Consider the following 27040-nt stretch of genomic DNA (forward strand, 5'->3'; position numbering starts at 1 on the left):
AACTAAATGGCAGCATATGTTCAGTGGGCACAAGCACAGTACAGGTGTAATGGAGTAGTCGCGCACAGGGCATCCCTAAGGAAGCACAGGAGGGAGGTTATTGTTTAGAAGCTGCAGACACACTGCGACAGTCAAACCACAAGTACAGTCGCACCTCGGCTGTGAGACAGCAGTGGTCCCTGGCCTCTTTGCTGGTAATCACCACCCTCACCCTACCCTTCCCACTCACTACCCGGCGCTTCTTTCCAGCCCCCAGCTTTTGTCCACGTAGCGTACAAATGTATGCACCCCTCTACTTTCCAATTAGCCCTCATTTGCACCTCTTAGTAACAATGGGCCAGAGCCGTTCAAGCCCATATGTACCCCCTCTTCTCGCCATGCACACAACTTGTGTCTGTCTGATTTAAAGGGAGAGGAAAGGGGGGGCAGAGGAAGAGTCCCAGGGACTTTGGACACCAAAGTAAACACAGTGGGCCTCATTACGAGGTGGGCGCAAAGGGATACCGGGCATCGTTAAGGACATTGGTGCCGGTAATCCCTTAGCGCCCTATTCCGAGGTCCCTTAGCGGGTCCCTTCCTTAATGCCTGGTTTTACCAGGCGTTATGGACGGGGCCCGTTAGGGGACTTCAGAGCTAATAACGGTACCGCAATTTGCGGTACCGTTATTAGCGCCTTCCCATTGAGCCCTATGGGGGCTGAAATGGGAATGGGGAATGGCTTTTTCAATGGGGACTTACCGGTCCCGCAAAGGTCGGAATAGACCGGTAAGTCCCCATTGAATGAGGGCGGACTCAGTACCGGTAATAGCGCCATGACTACCTCCAACCTTGTTATGAGGCCCAGTGTGTTCATTTTGATGTCTGATGTGAGCGAGCGACTCGGAAGCCACAGGCAATCTATTCGCTCGTTGGCAACCCTGGGTTGCTACCTTGTTGCAATACCAAAACATATGGGTAATCATTCCAGAAGTAGATTTACACGACCAGCATTTATCCATTGGCAGCAACTTGGAGGACCACTTTTTCCATGGTGACCAACACATATAAGTATTAAAGTCTAGTTAGGGAGTGGAAGCAGCAACATCCAAAAGAGGTACAGCAATTTCAGCAGGAGAGTCATTTTAATTACAAATATTTAGTCCAGGGAGATATTTTAAGTCTCTGACATTTTTTTAAACAAACTTTTTATTTCATTTCATTTCAATTGGATGTTCTTAGACAGTATATGATTCACATTTCTAATAATTTGGATCTCCATATATTTCAACCACCTATCGCCCTAATGTAATCTAGCATCCCCATAGAGTTCACTATGAAACGCAAGAGTCACAGGAAAAATGTCTGTTTTCAATGTGTTCACCTTAAACTCTGAATAATTTCCAAATCTATTTAGCACATCTATCAACTTTTGGAAGGATGTTTACGGGTCAGACAACAGAATTAACAAATCATTTGCCTAAAAAGGATTTTAGAAAAACAACCCCACAATCCACACCTTTTATCACGTCATCATTACGAATTAGGAAAGCTAGCGGTTCAACAAACAGATCAAACAACAGAGGGGATAGCGGACATTCCTGCCTTGTGCCCCTTTTAATTGGAAATATAGTTAAATGCACTGGTACATAGGCACCAGCCTTTTCTTTAGAGCATCAAGAAGCCACACCCAATCTTACATTGGACTTGCCACAAATATGGCCAATGAACTCTATTAAAGGCCTATTCTGCATCAATATGCACAGCAGCACAAGCCTGCGTGGATGATTTACACTGGTATAATAATGTAATTAGTTCCCTTATATTGTTTCAATTATTACGCCTTGCTAAGAATCCTGTCTGGTTTTTATGTATTACGTTAGGGAGAATTGTGCCTAACTTTTGGGAATATATTTTAGCTAGGGATGTATTGTCTACCTTCAATATAGATATTGGCCTATAATTTGCACAGTCTTAATTTCTTTTCCCTGGTTTGGGGATTACTCAAATTAAAGCAGATTCCATTGAGGGAGCAACTGAGCTTCATAAAATTTTGAGTACTGGAACAAGTTCTTGACCAAATGTTTTATAAGATTTTATGCATAGACATCGGATCCCAGACTGCCCCCTCCATTCAGACTCATGACATCAATTATATCTTCTGAGGTTCTTTCCTTCTCTAGAAGTTCTCATTCACTGATGTTCATTTGAGAAATCTCTATGGGGTTCATTGCATGTTTGGCGGTACAGGAAAGGTGGCAGCAATACCATTACCGCCACTTTCCCACACCGCCAAACTATAGGTTTACCACTGAGGGTTACCTGATTTACCTCCAGCCAAACCTGGAGGTAAATCAGGCGCCCACTGGCAAAACAACAGCCAGTATTACCAGCACCGGTAATACTGTTGCCGGTAATACCAACTATGCCCGCGCATGGAGTCCCGTGGGACTCCATGTAATGGAGAATGACTGCTGTTGCTGGCACCTGGAATTTCCTGGTAATACCAGAATATCAGGTGCTGGTAACGGTAGGTCAGCTTGCCAGTATCCTGACGGAATTACCTGCGGGATACTGGCAAACATATAATGACTGCCTTTGTCTCATGCACTCTCTTTTGGGAGAATTAAGTGTTTCATAGCAAGCACGATATGCTTCTGAAATATCCTTCATTTTTTCTCTATAGTAGCTTCCCAGTATCTGTAATCAATAGTAATTGTCTCTTGTTTTCATCATATTTAAGGCGATTTGCCAAGAGTGAACCTGCTTTCTCCCAATGTTTCCAATATACGTGTCTCATATAAAGAGGTTTTGTTCTGCACTCCAAGTTAATTTATAATCTAGCAAGCATCTAGCTCTTTCGGCACTCTTTTTACTTGTGACTTCAGGCTTTTCATTATCGGCCTGTTCAGCCAAACAGAGATTTTCTTCTAAGCATTACTAATAATTATACCTTTTATTGTGGCATTTAAAGCATCCCGCACTATAAACAAGTCCACACTGGGTTCCTCATTAATTAACATATATTGTCTTATTGTCCTATTTAATTTGCACTGTTTTCTATAAAGGAAGTGTCTAGTAATAATGACGTTTTCAATCTCAAGTGACTTCTACCACTTTGCCCTGCACAGGGCTTACCTAAACCAATCTGTCGCAACATGGCCTGATATTATCATACTACCTTTCTCTGACCAAACACACTGTTGGAAATCAAAAATGAGTACATTTATAAAGTAGTTCCATGTGTTGGGGGTTGGGGGAGAAATGAAACTGCTTTTCCGTACAATGTAATTCTCTCCACACATCTTATCAAGTCTCCGGTACACAGGAGACTTTTAAGGCCTTTCCTAGCCTTCCCCTCTGTGTGCGATCTTCCCCCTCCTGATTTATCTAAAATATTGTCCATGGTTGTATTAAAGTCTGCATCTAGTATTATTTCATGGGTTCGTAAGTCTGACATTCAGTGCACCCAAAAATATGTCTTGAGTTATTTTCAGAGCGTATACATGAATCAATGTAAGTGGTCTGTTTTCCACTGTAACATTAGCTGCCACGAAACATTGTTTGACATCTTGACTCACCCTAAGCTTTGTGGGCTAATCACCTGCAATCATCTGCCTAATATTGGGACGGGTATTGACCATAAGATCCACAGGTTGCTTCCTAAAGACAGCATTCGCCCTGAGTCATGTCCTACAGAGTTTCCCCACCCGACTCCCTCATTTTGAAAACGTCAACACGTCATCATAATCATGGTGTACTAGAGCAAAGATCCTAAACAAAGTCTTTTAACTGAATAATTAATGTTCTAACCCTCTTTAGTACAGAGGGCTATTTTAATCCTGTGTTAGTCAATGAAAGCCAAATAATTAAAGAACAAAACGTGTTAAAACGACTCAAACAGCACTTTTCAGCTAAATTAATCAAGGAATACTCGTTCATAAAGCAGATTTCTACAAATCATTTGTTCATTTATCCCACACATTACTCAGTATTTATGTGACGGTTTCTTTGAGGAAACAACTCTTCTTTTCCCAAGAAAATACTTAAAGCTTTCTCACAATCTGTAAATGAGTGGGTGATCCCTTCAGTCACTATCTTAAACATAGCTCGGGAGACCATATAGTATTTTTTCTGCCCTGGCAAGTTGTTTTGCCTCTGCAAATGTTTTCCTCTGTGCAACTACTTCCTTACCATAGTCATTGAAAAAACAGCCCCTGTGTTTATTCCATAATATCTCTCCAAGTTACCTAGCTCTTCTCATTATCTTTTCCTTAACTGGATACCTTAAAAACCTGACCAGAACGTCTACGGGGGGTTGATCCATGTTTTCCATAAGAGCATGGGTGCGTTGAGCTCTCTCAATTTAAAGAGGTTTTCCTTGAGGTAATCTTGGTAAGGTTTTTTGAGGGAATTCAATGGGTCTTAATTATTTTTCCTCATCCATCAGAGAAACCGAAAATCCTGATATTCTCCAGCATGGGGTCTTGCATGGATTCACATGCTTTGAATATTCCCTGTTGTCAGGCTGGGAATCCTCTGTAAAAAGAAAGCAGTTCAGCTTTAAACTCAAACTGCTCGCCTCCTCTATAGCCTATCAGTGTTCTTTGGGTCCTAGTGCCCCCAGCCAATGACACTCATATGTGTTTTGCTGTTCTTCGTTAATTGTAACTGCGCGACTACCGCCAGCGGGCACATGTTGTCTGCGTAGATCTTCAAACCACCGTCAGATCTTCAACCCCTGGCGCCAACACATCTCGACACCTCAACCATGACTGATGCCTTTTAGAAAAGCCTCTTCAGGGCCTTTGAAAGCTGCTGCCTGAAGAACATCTTCATTGGGGAATGGCACCTCAGGTGCCTTTATTGTCTTCATCTTGAATACAACGTGAGCAGATGCCCCATCTGGCAATCCTTCTCACGAAGACCAAGAAGCATCACCACCCAAGGTTAGTGGCATCGATCGAGCAAGGGAAGGCCTCTGACGGACATTATGTATGGGGACATTATTACCTGATACTGCTTCCGGGCACAGTAATGCCTCGTCCAGGGCCAGCACGTCCTCTGAGCGTACTCCCTATGGAAAGAAGAGGTTGAGGTCCTTTGGGGATGCTTCCTCTGCGAAGATCCAAAAGATCCCATGCTCCATTGACAACCCTGTCAACGGTCTCCATGGCTGCAGGACCCAGTTCTGGAAGGGGATGGTCTCCGTCGCCGGCTCCGTCGTTGGTTAGCCTGGCAGCTGGTGGTTTACCACCATCCATGAGGAAATCTCTGATGTCATCCAAGCACAAATCGTTTAAGAGCAGATCTTCTAAGGGCCAGTCACTGGCTCTACCATCGTAGACGCCTCGGCGACACAAGCCCGGTCGACAACAACTTCGTCGACGAGCGCCGCCTCGACGACCCCGTCTGCGAAGTCAGGAGAAACAAGTCTTCTTTCAGGGACGAAGAGTTAGTCACCAGCCATCATCTTTACCTCTACAATGGTCACAACACCCAGGGTCTCTCTGCCTTCTAGACCCCGGTCAACGGTCCCGACTATGACCCCACCTATTCCTGCTCCATAGGCTTCTGTCATAGCCTCCTTCCTGAGCGGATCTGATTTGGTGAGCGACATGCCTCCAGCTCTGAACATCCTGTTCATGCCCACCAAGGCAGGCCCCCTTTTCACTCTGGCTACCATGCGACCCCCAAGAGATCTCCACATATCTACACCAGTTCCAAGGAGAAGCTTCTGGAAAATGTTTATTCGTGTCAGAAAGGGGGGCCATGGACCCATGCAATTAAAGAGTGGAAAACTCTCCCGGCTACAGCGTAGGAGTTCCAGGACTCACGCTGGGCCTCTCATTGTCAGACGATAGGCTGGCCTTGCCACATTTGATACAGGTTGTTCAGCAACCACTATGCCAACTTAGACTCTGCAACAGCACTTTCAGAGTTAAGAACTATCCTGTGATGTGGATAAGCCACGCTATACACAGTGTTTGGGATCCCACATACTGAGTGGAAGCTGCCTTTCTACAGTACATCTGTTTGATAGGATAACTGTAGGATAGCACAGTGGTAGACCGTGCATTATACAGAGTCATCAAGACTCTCCAGGTCATCAAGACCGACATGGAGATGGCGCACTCTCTGGGGTCCTTACAGCAGAGAAGATCGTCCTTTAGTTCCCTGAAGGGGAGAGTCTCCAGATCATCCAAGGGGTATACTACCCCCTATCGTCAGCCCTCCCACTCTACCACTAAGGAGGCTTACAAGGGTCACTCCCAGGCCTATGACAGTGCACCCAGCAGCGTCGTCATCCCCCATCCAGGGCACAGATGCCCAAGCAGGCCTGAACCGGCCAAGGACGCAGACCCGCACTTTCGCACCCCAGTAGGAGGCTGACTATCAAACTTTGGTGATCAGCGGCAAAAGATCTCCACCGATAAATGGGTGCTGAACGTTCTTCAGCAGGGGCATGCTTTAGAATTTTAAGACAAGTGCCCTTGCATTCCTTCTGTCACACGACAAGAACTATACATAGCCCAGCTGCTAGAGGAGGTGCAAGCCATGTTACAGAAAGGTGCAATAGAACCAGTTCCTCAGCACCTCTGCGGCTCCAGAGTGTATTCAGATACATTCTGGTAAGGAAAAAAGGCAAGAGGGTGGCAACCTATCCTAGACTTGCGACGCCTGAACAAGTTCCTTAAATCCCAAAGTTTCAGGATGGTCACGTTGCAGATTGTGCTCGACCAATTGGAGGAAGGGGAGTTTCTGGTGACTCTTGACTAAAGGATGCATACTTCCACATCCCCATTCATTGCAAACACCATAAGTTCCTGTGTTTTGTCACCCAGGGGCGGCATTATCAATTCACAGCCCTTCCCTTCGGCCTAAAATCATCCCGAGTTTCTTCACCAAATGATTGGCCACGGTAGCGGCACATCAGCGCTCCAAGGGAATCCACGTCTACCCTTACCTGGACGATTGTCTCATTCGGTCCCGCTCCCACACACTGGCAACCCAGCACACAGCGGAGACCATCCACCGTCTGTCTTCGCTAGGATTCTCGATCAACTGTTCGAAGTCCTGCGTGGTGCCATCGCAGAACGCGCTGTTCCTGGGTGTTCCTGGGTACCCTGCTCAACACAGTCACGAGACTTGTGACTCCCTCATAAGAGAGGGTGAAGGACATCCTGGGAAAGGTCCAACGGCTGTCGACTGCATCTGTTGCAACAGTCCGGTCCATGAACTCCCTGCTAGGGATGTCGTCTTCCTGTATCGATCGGGTTCCTTTTTACAGGCTCCAAATGCAACCCCTCCAAGAATTTCTGGATGCTAGGTGGCAGCAAGTCACGTGCACATGGATAGACAAAATCGCCCTCAATTGGGCATTCCGTCAGGCTGACCAATAGAGCTCCCTTCCAGAGCCCTCCGTACCAGGCTACAGTCACTACTGATGCCTCTCTGGAGGGTTGGGGAGCCCACACAGGACATTCTCACACCAGAGGCCTCTGGCTCCCAGAGGAAAAGAAGCTACACATAAACGTCCTGGAACTACGGGCCGTCTTCTGGGCTCTCAGGTCTTTCCAGCATCCGCTCCAGGGGAAGTGGTGCAGGTATTTACGGACAATACCGCCACCATGTTTTACATCAGGAAACAGGACGGGACGCAGTCCTCCACTCTCTCCGTGGAAGCCCAGTCCCTATGGCGATGGGCCATTCTTCAAGGCATGTTACTCGTCCTCTTTCACCTTTGTGGACTGTCTTAGCAGGCAGCTATGTTCCTGCAAAGAATTGGACCTTCCCTTCAGCAAGTGCAAGTGTCGTACCTCTTCAGCGAGTGGGGTCTTCCTCAGATCAACCTCTTTGTGACAGCTGCCAACTCCAAGTGTCAGAGGTTTGCCAGATGATATCCTCGGCCGAGGAGTTTAGGAGTGCCTTCTTGTTCCACTGGGATGGGCTCTTCCTGTATGCCTTTCCCCTGATTCTGCTACTTCTATGTTTGATCAACACACTCAGACATTGGCACAGCAAGGTGATCCTCATTGTGCCGGCGTAGCCGAGGCAGATCTAGTACTTAGACCTTCTCCATCTGTCGGTGTATGCGGTTATCCAACTGCCTCCACTTCCCGACTGCCTCTCCAAAGAAGAAGGATCAATCCTGCACCACGACCCGGCGTCACTGAGCCTCACAGCCAGGCTCCAGCAGGCTTAGAATTTGGGCACTATTCAATGCCATTGGTATGCAAGAAGATCCTTGCCCTTGACTTGCTACAGACACAAGTGGAAGCACTTCACAGTGGGGTTCTGTGCACAGAAGATTACGCTGCTGCAAGTAAATGCTCTGCAGCTGCTTCCATACCTGCCCTTGCTGATCAAAGCTGGTCTTGCCTACGCATCCATCAAGGTCCACCAGGCCGCCATATCCCGGTACACACGGGCTCCGGGCAAGCTCTCCTTGTGCTAGCACAGGCTCGTTAACGAGTTCATCAAGGGTGTCTTCAGCACTTTCCCCTCCAGTAAAGGCTCCCACCATGACTAGGGTACTGAACGGGGTCCTATCTAAGCTCATGGGGCCTCTGTTAAAACCAATGCATCGCGCCCCTTTGATGTTTCTATTATGGAAGGCTGCTTTCCTAGTGACGATCATCTCGGCCAGGTGGGTTGGGGAGATTCAGGCCCTCTCCTGTAAGCAGCCCCATTTGTCCTTCCATGCCACTATAGTGGTTCTGCAGACTCATTCTACATTCATGCCAAAAGTTCCATCAAACTTTCATCTCAATGAGTCTTTGGTTCTACCAGTTTTCTTCGCAAACCCTCTACTGAAAGGGCGTTGCATTCACTGGACATTGCTCATGCCTTTAAGTTTTATGTGGCATGCACGAAAGACTTTCGGGTGACGTCTCAGCTATTCTCAACTTTGGACATGTGCGACACGGACAGGCGTCTAATGCTTCCATCTCCAGGTGGCTCTCCGGCTGTGTCATTAATTGCCATCATCTGGCCAACAGACTGCTTCCAGTCCGGCTGAGGGCCCACTCCACCAGAGCCATTGCAGCGACAACAGTGTTTCTCTCTGGTGTTACCCTGCTCGACATCTGTAGGTCTGCTACGTGGAGGTCAACCCGCACCTTCACGAAATTCTACTGTCTCGACAGGGATTCCAGGGAGGAGTCCCTGGTCAGCCGAGCAGTGCTACGCAACCTGTTTGTTTGAGGTGAGTCTGTTCCAGGGGTACTAAGATACGAAGTGTATTATTTGTGTGAGCTTTGCCACCTCCCATGGTTGTGTATATGTACAGCTGTATAATCGTATTCATGAGCATGTGAATACATGCAAGACCCCATACTGGAGAAGGAACAAGTTGATTACCTGTAACTCTTGTTCTCCAGTATGGGTCTTGCATGGATTCACATGCAAACCCTCCCTCCTTCCACTCTCTGGCTCTTCTTGGTTCATACTGCTACTTGACGTGCACTACCATATCTGAAGATGGCCACCAGGGGTGGAGCTTAGGAGGATGAGTGTCTTTGGCTGGGGGCACTAGGACCCAAAGCACGCTGATAGGCTATAGAGGAGATGAACAGTTTAAGTTTAAATCTGATCTGTTTTCTTTTTACTGAGGATTCCCAGTTTAACGACGTGGAATATTCATGAGCATGTGAATCCATGCAAGACACATGCCGGAGAACAAGATTTACAGGTGAGTAACTTGTTCCTTCTATCTTCTAGAGAAATGTTTCTTCCCCATTAGTATTTTGTTGGTTACTTCTAATTCCAGAGTTAAATCTGAGATAATTTTCCCCAATGACAAGATGTTGTCTTTAGTGTTTGAGGCTCTTCCTTTCAGTTAATCTGCTCACTGCTTTACAACGGTTGTTTTAACACTGTATGGCATTTTCTCATCTCCATTACAGTTTGTTTAATTTCCACTGGAAAGGACTACTCCATCCATTATGTCCATACGAGAGTCTTCAGTTGTTTGACCCTCTGCTCGATCCTGGTGAATTAAGATCTCATCACTGCCCCTTTTCGAGGGCTGGTTCTCTGTAGCAGCGTCTTTATCTGTTTCCCCAGCCCCTTGAAGATGAAATGATATTACAGGAGAGGAAGTGCTGTCTGTAGATCCATTAGAACAGTAAAGGGCAAACTAAAAGGTTGTTTTTTCTTTTACTTTATACAATCAGGTTTACTTACCTGCCCGTTTTTCCCTACTAATAGTAGAACCAGATGGACTAGTGCTAATATTAGTAGTAGTGTTAGTACTACTCCGAGCAGTAGTATCACTACTCCCAGCAGTAGTAATACTAACTGTATCAATAATGTTACTGCTAGCACCAATAATAGTACTTTGGTTAACAACAGTATTACCAATATTAGTTCTACTACGAGTACTAGGGTTAGTAGTATTATTACTACTACTAATGCTAGCAGTAGTCATCGTAGCAGTACTGCGAATAGTACCAGTACTAGTAGTGCTACATTTGATGCTGTTACTACTAACACTACTACTTCCAGCTCCAGTAGCAGTACTACCATCCACAGTAGTGGCAGCAATACTACTACCAGTAAATATAGTAGACATTGTGGTAAGACTACCAGTGGTGGGAGTCTCACTAATAATAATACCCGGGGTGATAGTGGGGTTACTGGCTGTAGTCTCCTGTAGTCCTATTATTACTACCAGTAGTCGTAGCTTCAGTATTAGGAATACTAACTGCATAAAAGTAGTACTACCGCTACTCATACTAGTACTATTGATAGCACCCGTTCTATGAAGACTGCAAACATTCGACAATACTAGTACTAATATTACTGCTAGGACTGTAGTAGTAGTTGGACTGGTATCAGCGCTATTTCTGCATCACTTCTGCTACAAATGATAATATTGCTAATACTGTCAGTGTTGTTAGTACTGTAGTAGTGTTGCTACTGCTTGTAATCGTACTGCTGCTACTACTGTTAGTTCTATTACTGGAAGTCATTCTACTATTACTACTGGTAGTTCTAATGATAATGGCAATGCTTGTGTTACTAAATGTAGTGCTACTGCTAGGGGTACTACTGTTGGTAATTGTACTAATAGTACCACTCTTATTTTTGGTTCTTCTGTGATTGGCTGAGGTATGATTATTATGTAAGTAAACCTGTTTGCGTAAAGTGAAAGAAAATGCACTTTCTTTTGCTCCTTTCCTGCTTTAATGGATCTACAGACCGCACTTCTCCTTTGCCTTTGTCACTCCCTCTATAATAGCTTGAAATGGAGGACATGCAAGGCAAGGAAAATGTTTGCAAAAGTGTTGAAAAGTAGGAACTGCAGGAAAAACGTCAGAAGGTAATAAAATCAGTAGTTGGGAACAATATATTTATTTTTTTCAAAAGTATGTCCACTTTGAAGGGATAAAAAAGATAGAGAACTACATCAAGAGATGAATGGATGAGACAGGAGAGAGCAAGAGCCAAAATGTAATAAAAAAGCAAAATGGGAAGATAAGAGCTAACAGGAAGGGACACACAATTGAGATTCATTATGGAAATAAAGCAGCAGAGAAGTAAAAAGATTGTAAAAAAGAAAATGACAAAGGCATTTGCGGCAAGATGAGACATACATATATTAATAAGGACTGGAATATCAACCAACTGTACGTAAAAAATGATACTGCAAGTCACCTCGAGGTTTTGTGATCTTGTAAAGGCAACTGATTGCAGCCTTTTTTCTGTGTATGGTAAATTAATTCTTTGTTGACTTGAAATATCCTTACAAAATACAGTAGGGGGTACTTTATCCTAAATATGTCATCCTTCCAACATTTCATGCAAGTTGTATTTGAGAACTGGCAGATAAATGGATCAATGCTGTCTTCAAAGTGTACAGTATGCAAGAGACGTTAGCCCAATCAAAATACCCTGCGATGATTTTTGTTGCCTGTTTATATTTTTTAAAGCAAACCTCACTGTTCATCTGGCAAACTCAGTGCCCCTGCAAACTTTTGAATCATTAGATGTCATCTGATGTTTTAGCACTATATATACATTGTACATATTTTCCTTGTTTTACTATATAGTGGCACGTTTTCTAAATTTCAAAACCCTAAAATCCTTCACTAAAAATGTAATTGCTGGTGTTTTGTGTGAGTAGCCTGCAGGCTTTCAAAAAGAAACACTGGCATGTATTTCTTTGTATCGTAAAATAAAGCATGTTTTAGTGGATCATTTTACTATGCAGAGGTCAAACATTTGGAAACGAACGCAACCAAAGGCCCTTCATATCTACTCTGCTCCCTGCCTCCCCTTTACCCATACATACTACATGGTGTCCAGCTTTACCCTGTCTTTCTTAGTACTGTTGTTCCTCCGTTTTTGCCCCAGACATTCTTAAGTTCTACTGACTTCCCACCTTATGCCCTCTTTATTGTCATCATACTGTTAATCTCCTGAGTTCTGTTCTTGCACCCTCTCTCCATTCGTACCTACAATTCTAGATTATTGATCTGCTTCTAATAGGTTTTGTGACGTAAACTGCTTCATTGTTTTTCAGATCAGCATTACTACACTACAACAGTGGGCAGTTCTCAATACAGCATGCATTTATATTGAAAGAAAATAGTCAAACATGATCAAACATCTACATTGCCACAAGTTTGTAGTTTAATTCCCCTGAATGAAAATGTATTGATCTTCCAGTTGATATATGTATTTGGTTACATGTTCGTATACATGTTGCATTTTGTGTTTGTTAACAGTCAACACGTGCTTCTTATCCTATTCCCAGACAATGCATGCCCATTCTCAATTCTGCATGAGTGGAGACTACACCTTGGAAGCAACGGAGCATGCCATCCGGGAAACAGCCAAGGAAGAGGCAGACGAGTACTTTGTCATAGTTTTAAGCGACGCCAACCTTGAGCGCTATGGCATCCCACCTTCCAGGTTTGCCCAAAGCCTGACCACCAACCCACAAGTTCATGCCTTTGCTATATTTATCGGGTCTCTAGGAGATCAAGCAGAAAGGTAAGAGATGCACAACGGGGTGACACAGTGTTAATGTTCTGTCTAATTGTTGAATAAGTGTTATTGTTCACGCACACAAAGTTTCTATCAGTGTTGCCGATTACAATTGTGTCAATATGTGGACCTTATTGCCACAAATAATATGAATTTAACCAATGACAGATGAAGCCTTACATATTGTGAAATGTAATGTAATTGTCATTTGTATAGCGTCTTTTACCATTGGTATGGTCCCAAAGCGCTGTAGGTTGAATGCCCTCTGGGGACAGAGGTCCACGTGTGGGAAATTTGTTACAGAGCATGTGTGCATTTTAGCCAATACGAAGGTAGGTAGGGGTGGCCAAGTCCCTGCTAGTCACCAATGTCGAGTGGGCATGTGGATGGGTGCAGAGAGGTAATCTGGAGAGAGACATTATGTGTGCAGCTAGACCACATTTATATTGTGGGGGATAGCTGCATTCTAAAAGGCAAAGGTGTTGTTCGATGTGTCTTAGAGCAGTGCATGGGTGTTGAGAGGTAGTCTCAAGTGGGCCAACCTAAAAATGCCATTTAGATGCAATACATTGGCTATACTCAAAATTCATCTAAATGCAATACAATGGCTACCCTCAACAATGCATCTATATGTAATACATTGGCTAACCTCAAAATGTATCTACATGCAGTATTATGGCTACCCTCAAAACTCATCTAAATGCAATGCCATACATAGGTAATCCTCAGAATGCATCTAAGTGCAGAACATTGGCTATCCTCAGTCATCTAAATGTGTAGCAATACTTACAGTAAGCACCAGTACTTACCCGCTCCCCTATCTCCATTCTTGAAAAGCTTGGATTACATTTGAAACTTTTCCAGTTGTTTCACTTTGCCACGTGTTGCTGAAAGCACTCTGAAAGCTGGGAACTGTTTTGTTAGCTAGAATACTACCTTATCTGACTTTTGGACTCATCTTCATGTCTCCAGGACCCATCTCCTAATTTTTGTCCAACTCTTAAACCCTTGGAAAACTTTATGAACTTTATAGGCACAAGGACCCATACAATTTAGGGTTAGAATTATAAGGTTAGGATTGTAATTGCTGTAGACAATTAGTGCTAAACTAATCACTTCCCTTCATTTACAAGTATTGGGGGTAGTATTGTTGATGAGGCGCCAACTAAAGTGATTGTATATATGTGTTATAGAATAGTATTGTTTGATAGTTTTAGCTCCCATTAGTCATTTTTCATGTGTTTCCTGGCCCTACAATACATTTGTTCTTTTTATAACTGTGTAAGTATAATCTTTGGGGTTTCACTGTGTGCACCCATTGTGGACCCCTGACCCCACTCATCTCTCCTGAGATTTTGCATTGGCCACTCTCTATGCTACCTTGATTGGTTAGGCTAAACTCCCAGATGTTGCTCTCTGCTCACTATAACTAGTGTAGCCTCCTAAACATCTGTCCACCAGGGCAGAGTTTAAAAATCCATTCTAACAGCATGCATCATGCTGCGGTTGCTTTTGATCTGATCTGAAGGACGGTGCTGTTAGTTATCTACTGTCTATTGGAGTTTATCCTGCAAGATGCTATAAAGGTTTTGCATAGGACTGGAATTGTGTTCCTAGCTTGAATAGCTGTACACTCAAGCTATTTTGTTATTAAATGTCATTTCATTAAGTTACAGTGAATTATACCTAGCTCATAGCTTACCGAACCTAATATTACTGGACACAAGTCCATTTTGTCTCCTCTTCCCGTCCGCACTCACTTACCCCATATTCCCCCAAGTATACTCTTGGTGCCGACCCTCCTGTCAGCTGGCTTGGCAAACCCATTGCTCTCCCTTGATAATAGGGATTTTCTCATACAAACTGATCTGGTGAAAGCCTCCACACTACTAGGGCCCGCTTGAGAATGCCTCAAGTCCATTAGCCAACCTCTCATCACCTAACAACATCTTGTACCATGCTGTGGGTGTTCTAGATATTGCCATCACAATGAAACGTTTCTGTAATTGTCTTGGGAGGATAGCTCAGGGGCAATGTGTTCGCCGTGGAAGCAAGACGTCACGAAGCAACACAAGTTCGATCCCCGGGTCCAGCTGCGAAACCTCTGGGTGTTAATCGCATTATAAAAAAACAATCATATCATAAGAAAATATGAGCTGTACCCTCCTGAGTGCTGCGGTCATGCTTACCAATAACTTCGACAAACATATCCATTCCCACTCATTCCAATTGTTTGTTTTTTGCCTCTGTTTTTGGTAATTCTATTGTCTAGTTTCTCTTTCCTATAACCTCCACCCCAAGCCTCCCCTTCCTTTACACAGACTTCAGTCTGGCGACACCCTGGCAGGTTCACAATATGCCACCTTTCAGACAAGAACAGGTGCTGCAAAACCACTATGGTGCTGATGGGCGCAGTATAAATCTTGTAATCAACATCTGTAGCTAAATGCTGCTGTTAATTTATTGTTTTTTTTAAAAGTAAGCCAATGCCACTTCAGAGTCCCTAAAGAGGTGGGTGATGAGTGAGGTGCATTAATAAAACGGAAAAAGAGCAGATATGTTACGGGTTCATAGAGACTGATGCAGCCGTCCCACTGCAAGTGAAGGGTGGGGAAAGTAAAACAGGCCCAAGAGTTTAGGAGTGCAACAGCAGGAAATGCGGACTGAGTTTTTTTCTGACTGTTGTGAGGGGTCAGAAATGTGAGACGGACACAAAGGTATAATTTTCTCATAAGTTGCCATTTTTATAATAAAATAAGCCCCTCTGGGGTTTAATTACAGAACCCTGAATGAAAGCCTCTTTGCAGACATCGATTGACCCTTTGCTAGAAAGAGAGGCACCCAGTATGCCCATCTGAAAAAATCTTTTGAACACAAACTAAATAGATGGGACTGGTGTGGGAACTATATCCATCTGACTAAGTTAAAAGGGTACGAGGCTGTGTCCCATGTTGTACATAGATACCGAAAGATCCAACCCTATTTGAAGTTTTGTGCCTAGACCCCGAAGTAAGGCACTGTCTGCCAAAGTTTCGCACAAATCAACTACCAGTATTGGCGGTTATAGGCCCTCGCCTAGGGGTTGCCTTGCACCACAGGATCTTCCGTATTTGTGGCAGACCAGGAAACACAGAGTCAGCGAGGCATGTTCTTACCCAATGTGTCAATCTAGGATCCTTGGATTTGTGTATGCTTGGTAGACTGGTTCATAGGTACGAGGCTATCAATGAAGATTCCATCTGGGATTACTGCCTGAATTCCGATACTGTTTCAGTGCAAATTGCCCAATTTAGGGTATGGTTACATGTCAAAACCCTTTTACCTGATTAAGGACTTTGTAATTGCTTGTGCTCAGGTCTTTCTCACCCCTCCCCCCACCCTTCCTTGGTTTTGTGAAACGGTAGAACTTGTTTTGCTATTTGGGGATGCCTTCGCTCTCTTCTGCCTCTATTTTTGCTACCGAATTATTTGATGAATTATCTGATGAAATTCAAATTGATTGGAACTCATTTCTCATTTTAGTTAAGCTCTTGATGCACTATGCACTTTGTTATGGCTATGGCATGTTGTATTTTATAGTGTTGTATTTATTTTATTGATCTACTCTGTATTCTCCAGCATGGGGTCTGGCATGGATTCACATGCTCATGAATATTCCCCGTTGTCAGGCCGGGAATCCTCGGTAAAGAAAAAATCAGTATCAGTTTCGTTTCTGATCTGTCTTTCTCAGTAGTAACCAATCACTGGTCTCTGGGTCATACTGCCCCCAGTCAATGACTGCCCTCTCCCTAAGCCCCGCCTCTGGCAGCCATCCTCAGATCTTTACCGCACGCTCAAGTGTTGGGAGTCCTCGTGTTTATCTCTCGAATTTTGCTGCGTTTTCGCGCTTTTTTCAAAGAGAATTTCTCATTTTTGGTCAAATAGAGCCTCAAGCTCCACCGTCTCTACATCCGATTAACGGGGATCCGTGTCGGATTTTTCTACGCCCCTCAAGGGTGAAGATTTCGTCGAGTTACACTTCTTGGAGGAGTCCAGGAGTTTCTGCGGCCTACCCGAACATGGCCCAAGAGAAAGGAAGCTCGACGCCCGGAAAGCTGTTCAGGGTTTGCCCTGGATGCCAGCTGCAGAATGTGTTCAAGGAGGATGAGCACTTGAAATGTCTCTACTGTCTTCATGAGGACAAAAGGCACGTGGAGAAGGACTGTGCGTTTTGCAGGAACATGTCAGAATAGACCATCAGGGACCGACACCTTCGTCTCTCCAACTGGCTGGAAGGAAAGAGCCCGTCAGGTGAGAAGAAGAAGAAGAAGTCCGAGCGGTCTTCTAAGTCCTGTGAGGGTGCCCCGGCGATGGGGGCCCAACAGAAGGCAAAGCACTGCGAGTCCTCGGGCACCGGGAGCGCCGAACGGTCGAGCTCCTCGGCTGCCAGGCAGGGCGCATCCTCTCCAGCGCCATCAACCACGAGCCAACGCTCTGGCTCAGGGAAGAGGAAGGCCGAGAACCCGGCGAAGCTTCTGGAGAGGCCCCAGTTGAGCTCGAAGGATCCGGCCGAGGGGGAGCGAGGCGGTGACCCTCCCACCAAGGTGAAGGCCACAGGCCTACATAAGGTGGTAAAGGCCTTGATTCACCCAGCCAATGCCTCCATCGAGGAAGTCACGGCGGCCCTGGCGCAGCCTGTGGAGGCTACACCAGTTGAGGTGACCTCAGGGCCCAGAGTCTCCCTGCCTCCGCAGAGGGAAGTCTCTTTCAGACCCATCAAAAAGACCCCCGTGAAGACCCCGGCGGGAAAAGAGGGGGGTGCCGGTGGCCATTGTGGACACGGACACAGCATCCGAGGAGGAGCTGGTAGAAGTCTTGGAGGGCCTCGACGAGGGCGTCGAAGAGGCCTGTTCCCACGGGAGGGATCCCGACGAAGGTGACGACGAGAGCAACGGCGGCACTGGCGAGGGTCCTATTCACCCGTCGCATCCGGAGCCGCAGGACAACTCGGCGGCCATTTTGTTGGCAATACAATACTTATGTTCAGAGATAAGGACTAGATTGCCCTTACCACCGACGGAGGAACCGGACCAGGCTCGACGGAGGAGCCAGAGCCAGGCCCGGCGGGAAGACCCCCAAACAAGAGAAGGCGGATCCATCCAGCCCTGCCTTTTCAGCCATCGCGGCCTACTCAACCTTTGCCCACGTCCCCCATCCCTGGGGATGACACGGGAACGGACACGACGGGCACCGACGACGGCGGTGACGACGGGACGGAGCTCCCATCGCCCCCAGCCGGGCCTCCCCGCCCGACGAGATCGGATCTTTCCAGGCAATGATCACCAGGGCATCCAAGCTTTTTCAGCTCTGCCCCGAAGAGAAGAAGAAGGAAGGTTTCCTTTACCAACGGCGCGAGGCGAAGAGGAAAACAATCCTCGCCGTGCCTCTGCTGGATGACATCTGGGACGAGGGTCTCACCCTTCTCAAGACCCGTCTACGACGCCTGCCAAGAGGGATTGGTACGAGAAGAAGTACCGGGTCCCCGACGCGGCCCCTTTGTTCCTTAGGGCACAACCGACCCCTAACTTGGTCGTCTCAGCGGCGGCCAAGAAGAAAGCGGGGGGGCATCGGCCTCAACGTCAACTTCCCCGCCGGACAGCGAAGGAAAGAAGCTGGACGCAATGGGACGACGAGTTATCTCATCGGGGACAACAACGATTAAGGCGGCCAACGCTCTTGCGATCGTGGCCCGCTATGACAGGGAGTTATGGTACACGATCGCCCCCCTGTTGGACTTCCTACCGGACGACAAGAGGGCTGAGGCCCTGGAGATCTTGCAAGAAGGCAAAGTGGCGTCGGACCACGCCATTACGGTGGCAAGAGACATTGCCGACACCGGTTTCCGTCAGCTAGGCAACGGCGTTTGCCTTAGACGACGAGGGTGGCTCAAGGCGACGGATTTCCGCCAGGACGTACAAGCCAAGGTTTTGGACATGCCGTTTGACGGGAACAATCTGTTTGGGAAAACAGTGGATGAGTCCCTCCAAGCCTTCAAGGCGGACACAGAGACAGCTTAGGCCCTAGGCGTTCTCCGGCAACGAAGGCCGTGCTTTCGGAGCACCAGAGGCAAGCAGGGTGCCTCCAAGGGATTCAGCGGTGGCTCTTCTACGTACCGCCAAGCGGCCCACTCCTCGTCGCAGGAAGCCTATAGAGGACGAGGCAAGTCGGGTGGACCCCACTGTCGTCGCCAAGGAGGCCAAGGCGGCAGGGCGTCCTCCAAGCAAGATTGAACCGACCGTGGTATCGGGCCCCCCCCCCGAAGCATCCCGGTGGGAGGCGGCTGGCAAAGTTCGTCAGCGTGTGGGAGTCCATCTCCACCAACCGTTGGGTGCTGGACATCCTGGCCCTGGGGCACGTCCTCGAATTTCTAAAAAAGTGCCCCCACATTCCACCCGTGGCCAGGAAGGAAAATCACGTCCCTCAACTGCTATTGGAGGTAAGGGCGATGCTCAAAAAAGGTACCATCGAGCTCGTCCCGAAGAGGCTCCGGGGCTCCGGAGTATACTCAAGGTACTTCCTCGTGAAAAAGAAGACAGGAGGATGGCGACCCATCCTGGACCTGCGACGAACGAACAAGTACATCAAGGCACAGAAGTTCTGGATGGTCACCCTCCAGCACGTGCTGGGACAGCTGGAGGAGGGCGATTTCCTGTCGTCGTTGGATTTGGAGGATGCATACTTTCACATCCCCATTTTAAAAGGACACCGAAAGTTCCTCAGGTTCGTGGTCCAAGGGCGGCACTACCAGTTCAAGGCCCTCCCGTTCGGACTGAAATCGGCACCCAGGGTTTTCACCAAGTGCCTTGCTCCAGTGGCGGCATGGCTGCGCCTACAGGGGATCCACGTCTACCCCTACCTGGACGATTGGCTCATCCGCGCAAGGACAAGGGAGCTCTCCGTGGAACACACAGCGAAGACCGTCCAGCTACTCACGGACCTGGGGTTCTCCATCAACTTCCCCAAGTCCCACCTGGTCCCCTCACAAGTCGCACAGTTTCTGGGAGCCAAGCTTGACAGAGGCGCGTCTGGCCTCACCGTCGGAGGAAAGGACAAAGGCCATCCTAGGCAAGGTGCAGCGCCTGCTGGCCACGGACGTGTCCAAGATGAGGTGCATCAAGTCCCTCCTCGGGATGATGTCCTCTTGCATATATCTTGTGCGGCTGTGCAGGTTTTGGATGCATCCTCTACAGGAGTTCCTCAACGCCTGCTGGATACAAGCAACGGGCAGCTTCGAAGACAGGATCCCTCTCAACGAGACCTCCGCCGAGCGATCCGGTGGTGGGGCACCCGCGCTCATCTGGCGGCAGGAACAGGTTTTCAGACCCCCGCCCACCAGGTGACGGTGACAACGGATACCTCCCTGGAGGGGTGGGGAGCGCACACCAGAGATCTTCACGCGAGAGGCCTTTGACTTCCGGAGGAGAAGTCGCTCCACATCAACATCCTGGAGCTCTGGACAGTGTTCTGGGCACTCAGGTCCTTTCTCCCGTCCCTCAAGGGCAAGGTTGTGAGGATCTTCACCGACAACACCACCACAATGTTTTACATCCGGAAGCAGGGCGGAACCAGGTCCTCAGCCCTATCCAAGGAAGCCCAGGATCTGTGGAATTGGGGCCGTTGCTCAAGGGATGTTTCTGGTGCCGTTTCATCTGGCAGGGATAAAAAACACCATCGCCGACTCACTCAGCAGAGAGCTGCGCTCGTGCCACGAGTGGGAACTATGTCAGGACCAAGTGGACCGACTCTTTCAGCGATGGAGCAAACCCCAGATCGACCTGTTCGCGACAGCGACGAACTCCCAAGTGCCAGAGGTTCGCCAGCAGGTTTCCCAAACCGAGGAGCATGGGCGATGCTTTCTCTTTCCCTGGGACGGCCTGTTCCTATATGCGTTCCCTTCGTTGCCGTTGCTGCTCCGACTCGTCAACCAGCTCAAGAAGTCCCGGTGCAGGATGATCCTCGTCGCACCGGCGTGGCCGAGACAGATCTGGTTCCCGGACCTTCTGGACTTGTCAGCGTCCCCACCAGTCAAGCTGTCGATGGACGCAGATCTTCTCTCCAGAGAAGGAGGCGCCATTCTTCATCACGACCCAGAGTTGCTGAACTTGCAGGCCTGGCTCCTGCAGCACTAGAGTTTGGAGGGTACGATATCCCGGCCGACTGCAGAGAGGTTCTTGCGAAGGCCAGGGCGTCCTCAACTCTCAAGTGCTATGGACATAAGTGGAAGAGGTTCTCTATCTGGTGCGGGGCACAGAAGATTAACCCTCTGCGGATTACGGCCCCTCAAATATTGCCGTACTTACTGTCTCTAGCCAAAGCTGGACTATCTCACGCTTCAATAAAGATACACCTGGCAGCGATTTCCCGATACACCAGGACTACAGGGCGGTCATCCCTGTGGTCTCATCGCCTGGTTAAGAAATTTATGAAAGGACTGTTTCGATCATTCCCGCCGGTGAAGGCACCATCCCCGGCGTGGGAGCTCGACGTGGTGCTGACCAGGCTCATGGGTCCGCCATTCGAGCCGTTGCATTCGGCCCCGTTGAAGTTTCTCTCGTGGAAAACAGCGTTCCTGGTGGCCATCACCTCCGCACAATGCGTGGGAGAGATCCAGGCGCTATCCTGCAAGCCTCCATACCTGACCTTTCATGATATGAGGGTAGTGCTGAGGACGCACCCCTCCTTCATGCCCAAGGTGCCGTTGGACTTCCATCTCAACGAGCCCTTGGTGTTACCAGTATTTTTCCCGTCGCCTTCATCGCCGGCCGAGAGGACTTTGCACGCGCTGGATGTAGCTAGAGCGCTGAAGTTCTACTTGGACCGAACAAAGAGTTTTCGCAGGACATCACAGCTGTTTGCGAACTTTGGACCTGTGAACCAAGGGAAGGCTCTCTCAAAGGCTTCCATTTCCAGATGGCTCTCCGGCTGCATCATGCACTGTCATCGGTTGGCAAACCGACCATTGCCCGGCTGTCCGAGAGCCCATTCGACCAGAGCTATCGCTGCTACCACAGCGTTCTTGTCTGGTGTGCCCCTGGTGGACATCTGCAGGGCTGCTACGTGGAGGCCGACGCAAACCTTCACGAGATTCTACTGCGTCGACCGGGATTCCAGGGAGGAGTCCACGGTCGGCCAAGCAGTGCTGTGCAAACCTGTTCACCTAATGTGAGCCTGGTGAGGAGGTAAGAAATGCTTAATGTTGAGTTTTGATGTAATGCTTAATGTTGAGCCTTGCCACCTCCCGTGGTTGTGCATGTGTGTACTGCTTTGTATTCTTATATTCATGAGCATGTGAATCCACGCCAGACCCCATCCTGGAGAAGGAACAAGTTACTTACCTGTAACTGTTGTTCTCCAGCATGGGTCTGGCATGGATTCACATGCAAACCCTTCCTCCTACCCCTCTGCGGCTCTTCACTTGGTCATACTGCCACTTTATGTGCTACCAAATCTGAGGATGTCTGCCAGAGGCGGGGCTTAGGGAGAGGGTAGTCATTGGCTGGGGGCAGTATGACCCAGAGACCAGTGATTGGTTACTACTGAGAAAGACAGATCAGAAACAAAACTGATACTGATTTTTTCTTTACCGAGGATTCCCGGCCTGACGATGGGGAATGTTCATGAGCATGTGAATCCATGCCAGACCCATGCTGGAGAACAACAGTTACAGGTAAGTAACTTGTTCCTTACACTGCATTACATTTTATACAATGTATTTGTACTGTGTATTTGTGTTGTGTATGTGTAATGTGTATATCATTATATGTTTTATCATGTGTAAAGTCCACATTTTGGACTATATCACAATAAAATGTATTATTATTATTATTATTATTATTATTATTATTATTATTATTATTATTATTATTATACAATAAGGGGTTAGACAAATGCCTAAATTTTCCTAACCTAACAAGGATGTCCTGCCTAACAAACTAAGGCTAAAGAAAAATGACCTAGTATCCAAAAAGTATCTGACCCTCACACTAATATATACAACAACAAAATGATTCAAGGTTGATTTGGCTGTCTTAAATTACACAAAATAATATATTAGTTTCAGCTCAAAGTCTTTAAATGGTAATCCTTGGGACCAGGGTTGGATTCCCGTCCCCTGGATCAATTCAGGAATATCTAAAACAAAATCCAAGTTCAAGAAAGTAACATACAAAGTCTCTTCCATTCAATATATCCTTTCACTTGGCAAAGTGAATATCTCTCTTCCAGAGCCTTGTTCACAAATCAAAGCAACATGGTAATTTTTCCGCAACCTCCTGCTTGGCAAAACAAAAGTATTTTCCTCCAAAACACAAATTCATTAATCAATGCAACATTTTCTTTTCTCAAAGGCCAAGTACTTGTTAGCGCATCATACTTCTTCAAAAGAAACATTCTTGTCAGAATGACTCAATAATCACTTTCTGCAATTACTTCTTCAAAAGAAACACTTTAGTCAGATGGCTCAAATATCACTTTCTGAAATGCAACAGTTTATCAAGACAAGGTGATGGATTTAATACTTCCTCTTCCACCACACCTTTTTACCACAACCGCAGTATTTTAAATCATCTTCTTCTATTCTGCCAGTACTAACTACAATTGGTCCCTTTCCTAGTGTACCTGCCTGCCAGGATAAATCTCCTACTACTGCAAGTATACTCTGTGGTCATGCTTGCTCCAAACCTCTATAAATGAGGTGATTTGAACAAACAACTGCTTATCTTTACTGTCTCTTAACAGAGTGGGTTACAATTCTTCCCAATTAATATTCCATAAAAGAATAAGGGTTCTCTTGCTTACCTTTTAGCTGTAGGCAATGCAGGTTACAGTTCTCTCCCCCTTGGACTAGTAAGGAAGGCGTGGCACCAAAGTAAGACAGACACAAGTGATCACAATTCAAGGGTGTTTATTAAACTGTAAAAGGGTTGAGATAAAAGCCTAATCTAAACCTACATCTAAGATGGGAGCAAGATAAGACCATCAAATAATAATAATAATACAGTCCTAGTGGAGTCTAGTCAAATAAAAAAGGTCTATACTAAAAAACATATTGCCAATCCTTAATGCTATGTTACAAAAGAGTGTGGTATAATGTTTGTGATGCTGGAAATGCATCGGAGGGACAGGGCCTCCGTATCCTTGTCCTTTACTGCTTTTTATCGTATGTTCTGTCATGTTTTCTGCACAGGAGTTCATGTGAGACTCCTGGTGGTGCAGCTCTCTCTCTTTTGGTTTGGTGAACGGACCCCTGGGATACCCTTATGGCACCCATGGGTGGGGGTACAACCCTGTGCCCCTAGTGTATGTTTTTGGGCACCTGTGGGTGGCCCGCAGAGCAGGGTATGGGCTGGTGGCAGCTCCATGCTGAAATTGACAGGTGCGCGGAATATCCTCCATTTTGGCTTACCCCGGCCCTGCCATTGGGATCAGTTGATTCCTGATGGAAAACAAGATGGCCCCTGTGGCCTCTTGCTTTCTATTACCCATTACCTTGTTTTCCCAAAGTCCTGGGAAGCCCTGACTCTGTCCCTTCCCCCTGACTGGCTGTTGGGTGGAAATGCCATATATGGTGGTGTTGTGAAGGCCCGGCCAGACTAGCTGGAGCCTTCCCGGTGATGTATGTTGTGGGTACCTCCTGTGGGTGGGACCTGGGTGAATAGAGTGTGTGACGAATATGCATTCTGTGTTGTGGGTGTCTAGTATCTGGTGGTTGACACAATGACTGAGACAACCCTGCCCGAAACCGGTATGAATGCAGCTTGGAGTGTTGAATGGCTCGGTACTTGTCCCAATACACATAACTTGTTGTGAGTGTCTGGAGAGAAGTGAATGGCCTGAATACCTTGTGTGCCTGATTGGCTGCCTGCCTGCATGAATGCCCTTAGTCGTGATTGGATGCTTGAGTGTGACCCAGCGGAATGAATGGGAGATCAACAGTATATCTGGGGACCTCTCACTGCTAGGAATCGTGTTCAGAGGTTGAAGTCCACTATGACGATTAACTGGAGGAACTGACGCTTGACCTTGAAGCCCCGCTGGACGAGAAGGAGTGCTGTGGCTCTACCTCGCAATCTGAAAGCTGCTGTGTTTCCAAGGACTGACCCAGAGAGGACCTGGTAAGGCGCCCTCTTCCCGAGCTACGAGGGACCATCGTGCACAGCTGATCTTTGCCAAAGCTCCCTGGTAGACAGACCTTTGACAGGCTGCCGACCCGAGACGGGGACTGCCGCGGAATCTCAAAGAGAAGCACTCGGACTGTTGTCCGCCACTGTCGACGATCGCCGTCGCCGACCGGAGCCGCCGTGCTCCCGTTTGCCTAAGAACTTCCATTGATCATCGAACGCTCTCGTCTGCTTCGTCACCCGCTTGTCTACCGCTGGGGAAGGCCCGACCGTCGACGCACCGAGGAGCATCCACCGGTGGGTTTCCCGCCACCTAAAGACCACAGAGACGCCGACGACTCGACGCCCTTGCTGGGCCACAGTTCTTCATCATCTCTTTGCGGTCCAGAACTATCGTCACTGAGGTGCCCCGCATGCCTCTTCCTTGCAGGACGCCAATGCTCTGTCATCGACGAGCACCGCTAGGAACGAAGCTGCCACTTCCCTGCCGTAGTACACCCTGTTCCCCGTCGGACGTTCGACGACCCGTGACTCCTGCCTTAAAGGGAGGGCACTCAAGAAGGGCCGTCGATTCCCCGACACCGAACGCCGAGGTCCTCGACACCTCTCGACGATCCCTGGCTCCTGCCTGTAAGGGAGTCACTCAAGAAGGATTGGTTGACACATCGTCGGAGAACTCTACTCCACCAGGTACATTGGGGGGGTAAAACCTTAATGGAGGAAGTAAGACTACTGAACATTACATGGACTGGGCTTGTGCTATATATCTTTTATTTACAGGTTGCCCAGGTGGGGGATCTCCACACAGAACTGTGCCTATTGGTAGGGGTCAGCATTCTGCCTATTGTTTCAACCATCTTACGTTCCTGCCTATCTCTATTGCTGGTTTCCTCGTTATTAATCTGTGTGACATTTTAACCCTACAGTCGATGCACTTTAATGAGATTTGATAACATGGGTGGTACCACTTTAGAATTGTATATATTTATCATTATTGACTTCTGAATACAAAGTGCGTTATTGTGATCGTGTACATACCCTTGAATATTATATAAAGACTGTGTTTTCAGTAATGCAGTGTGTGTACATTCCTTTGTGGGGGTTCGGGGACTACACTGTACTTAAGAACCAGCCTGCATCACCTCCTGAGAAGCTAGGCCTCGATTGCTCGACCACGTACCAAGAATCTTGGCTGGGGTCCTCTAGGGGTGTCACGGTATTAGTTTTATGACGGTACAATAACCTTCTTGCCAAATGACGGTATATCATGGTTATCGCGGTATAGCAGGTGGAGTTAACTAATCTTAACAAATATTTTCTAAAAGGTCATAAATTGTCAGATTTATCATCACAAACAAAACCATGCACCCAGGGCCAGAATTGGGCTTTTCAACATACTTTCCACTGAAATGCCACCCCTTGCTTGCACCAAACACAAACGCACGTGTGGAGAGGAGGGGGAGGTGGGGCCCTGCTGCGACTGGCAAAGCAAACTGAATAGCTTTTCTTAAGTGGTCATTTAGGCTTTTAGCTCCCCCACTGGCTACTGGTGAAGATGAACATGTTGCCATATTGATAATCTGCATGCCACAGATTAATGGAGTCTGATGGTAGTATACGCTTATGCGCATACACACACACGCACACGCACTCTCTCTTTACGTTACAGCCTTTAGTTTACTTCTGGGCCAAAAGGTGTTCAGTAATCACGGACATGTTACCCTTTGGTATGGCAGCAGGGAATACCCACAGAGATGATTAAATTTCGCAGTGTGACTTAATATATGTAAATTCAATGATAGAACCAGGGAAATCTGGCATTGTCATATGTTTAGAAAACATTATCCATTATAAATATATAAACCCCAAAGCCGCCAACCCAAAGTCCCGGGAGGATAGCTCAGCGGCAA

The 27040-nt window shown here is 47.2% G+C and overlaps 1 protein-coding gene across 1 annotated transcript in view; it reads left to right on the plus strand.

Moving 5' to 3' along the window:
• VWA8 (von Willebrand factor A domain containing 8) overlaps positions 1 to 27040 on the plus strand; it is a 3012337-nt gene that overhangs the window by 2976109 nt on the left and 9188 nt on the right. The window contains exon 44 of the mRNA XM_069639376.1: positions 12740 to 12978. Coding sequence (XP_069495477.1) covers positions 12740 to 12978 — 239 coding nt within the window. The remainder of the gene's footprint in view (positions 1 to 12739; positions 12979 to 27040) is intronic.

Source organism: Ambystoma mexicanum, chromosome 7q (genome assembly GCF_040938575.1).
Source record: "Ambystoma mexicanum isolate Mex_15411 chromosome 7q, UKY_AmexF1_1, whole genome shotgun sequence".
Classification (NCBI taxonomy): domain Eukaryota; kingdom Metazoa; phylum Chordata; class Amphibia; order Caudata; family Ambystomatidae; genus Ambystoma; species Ambystoma mexicanum.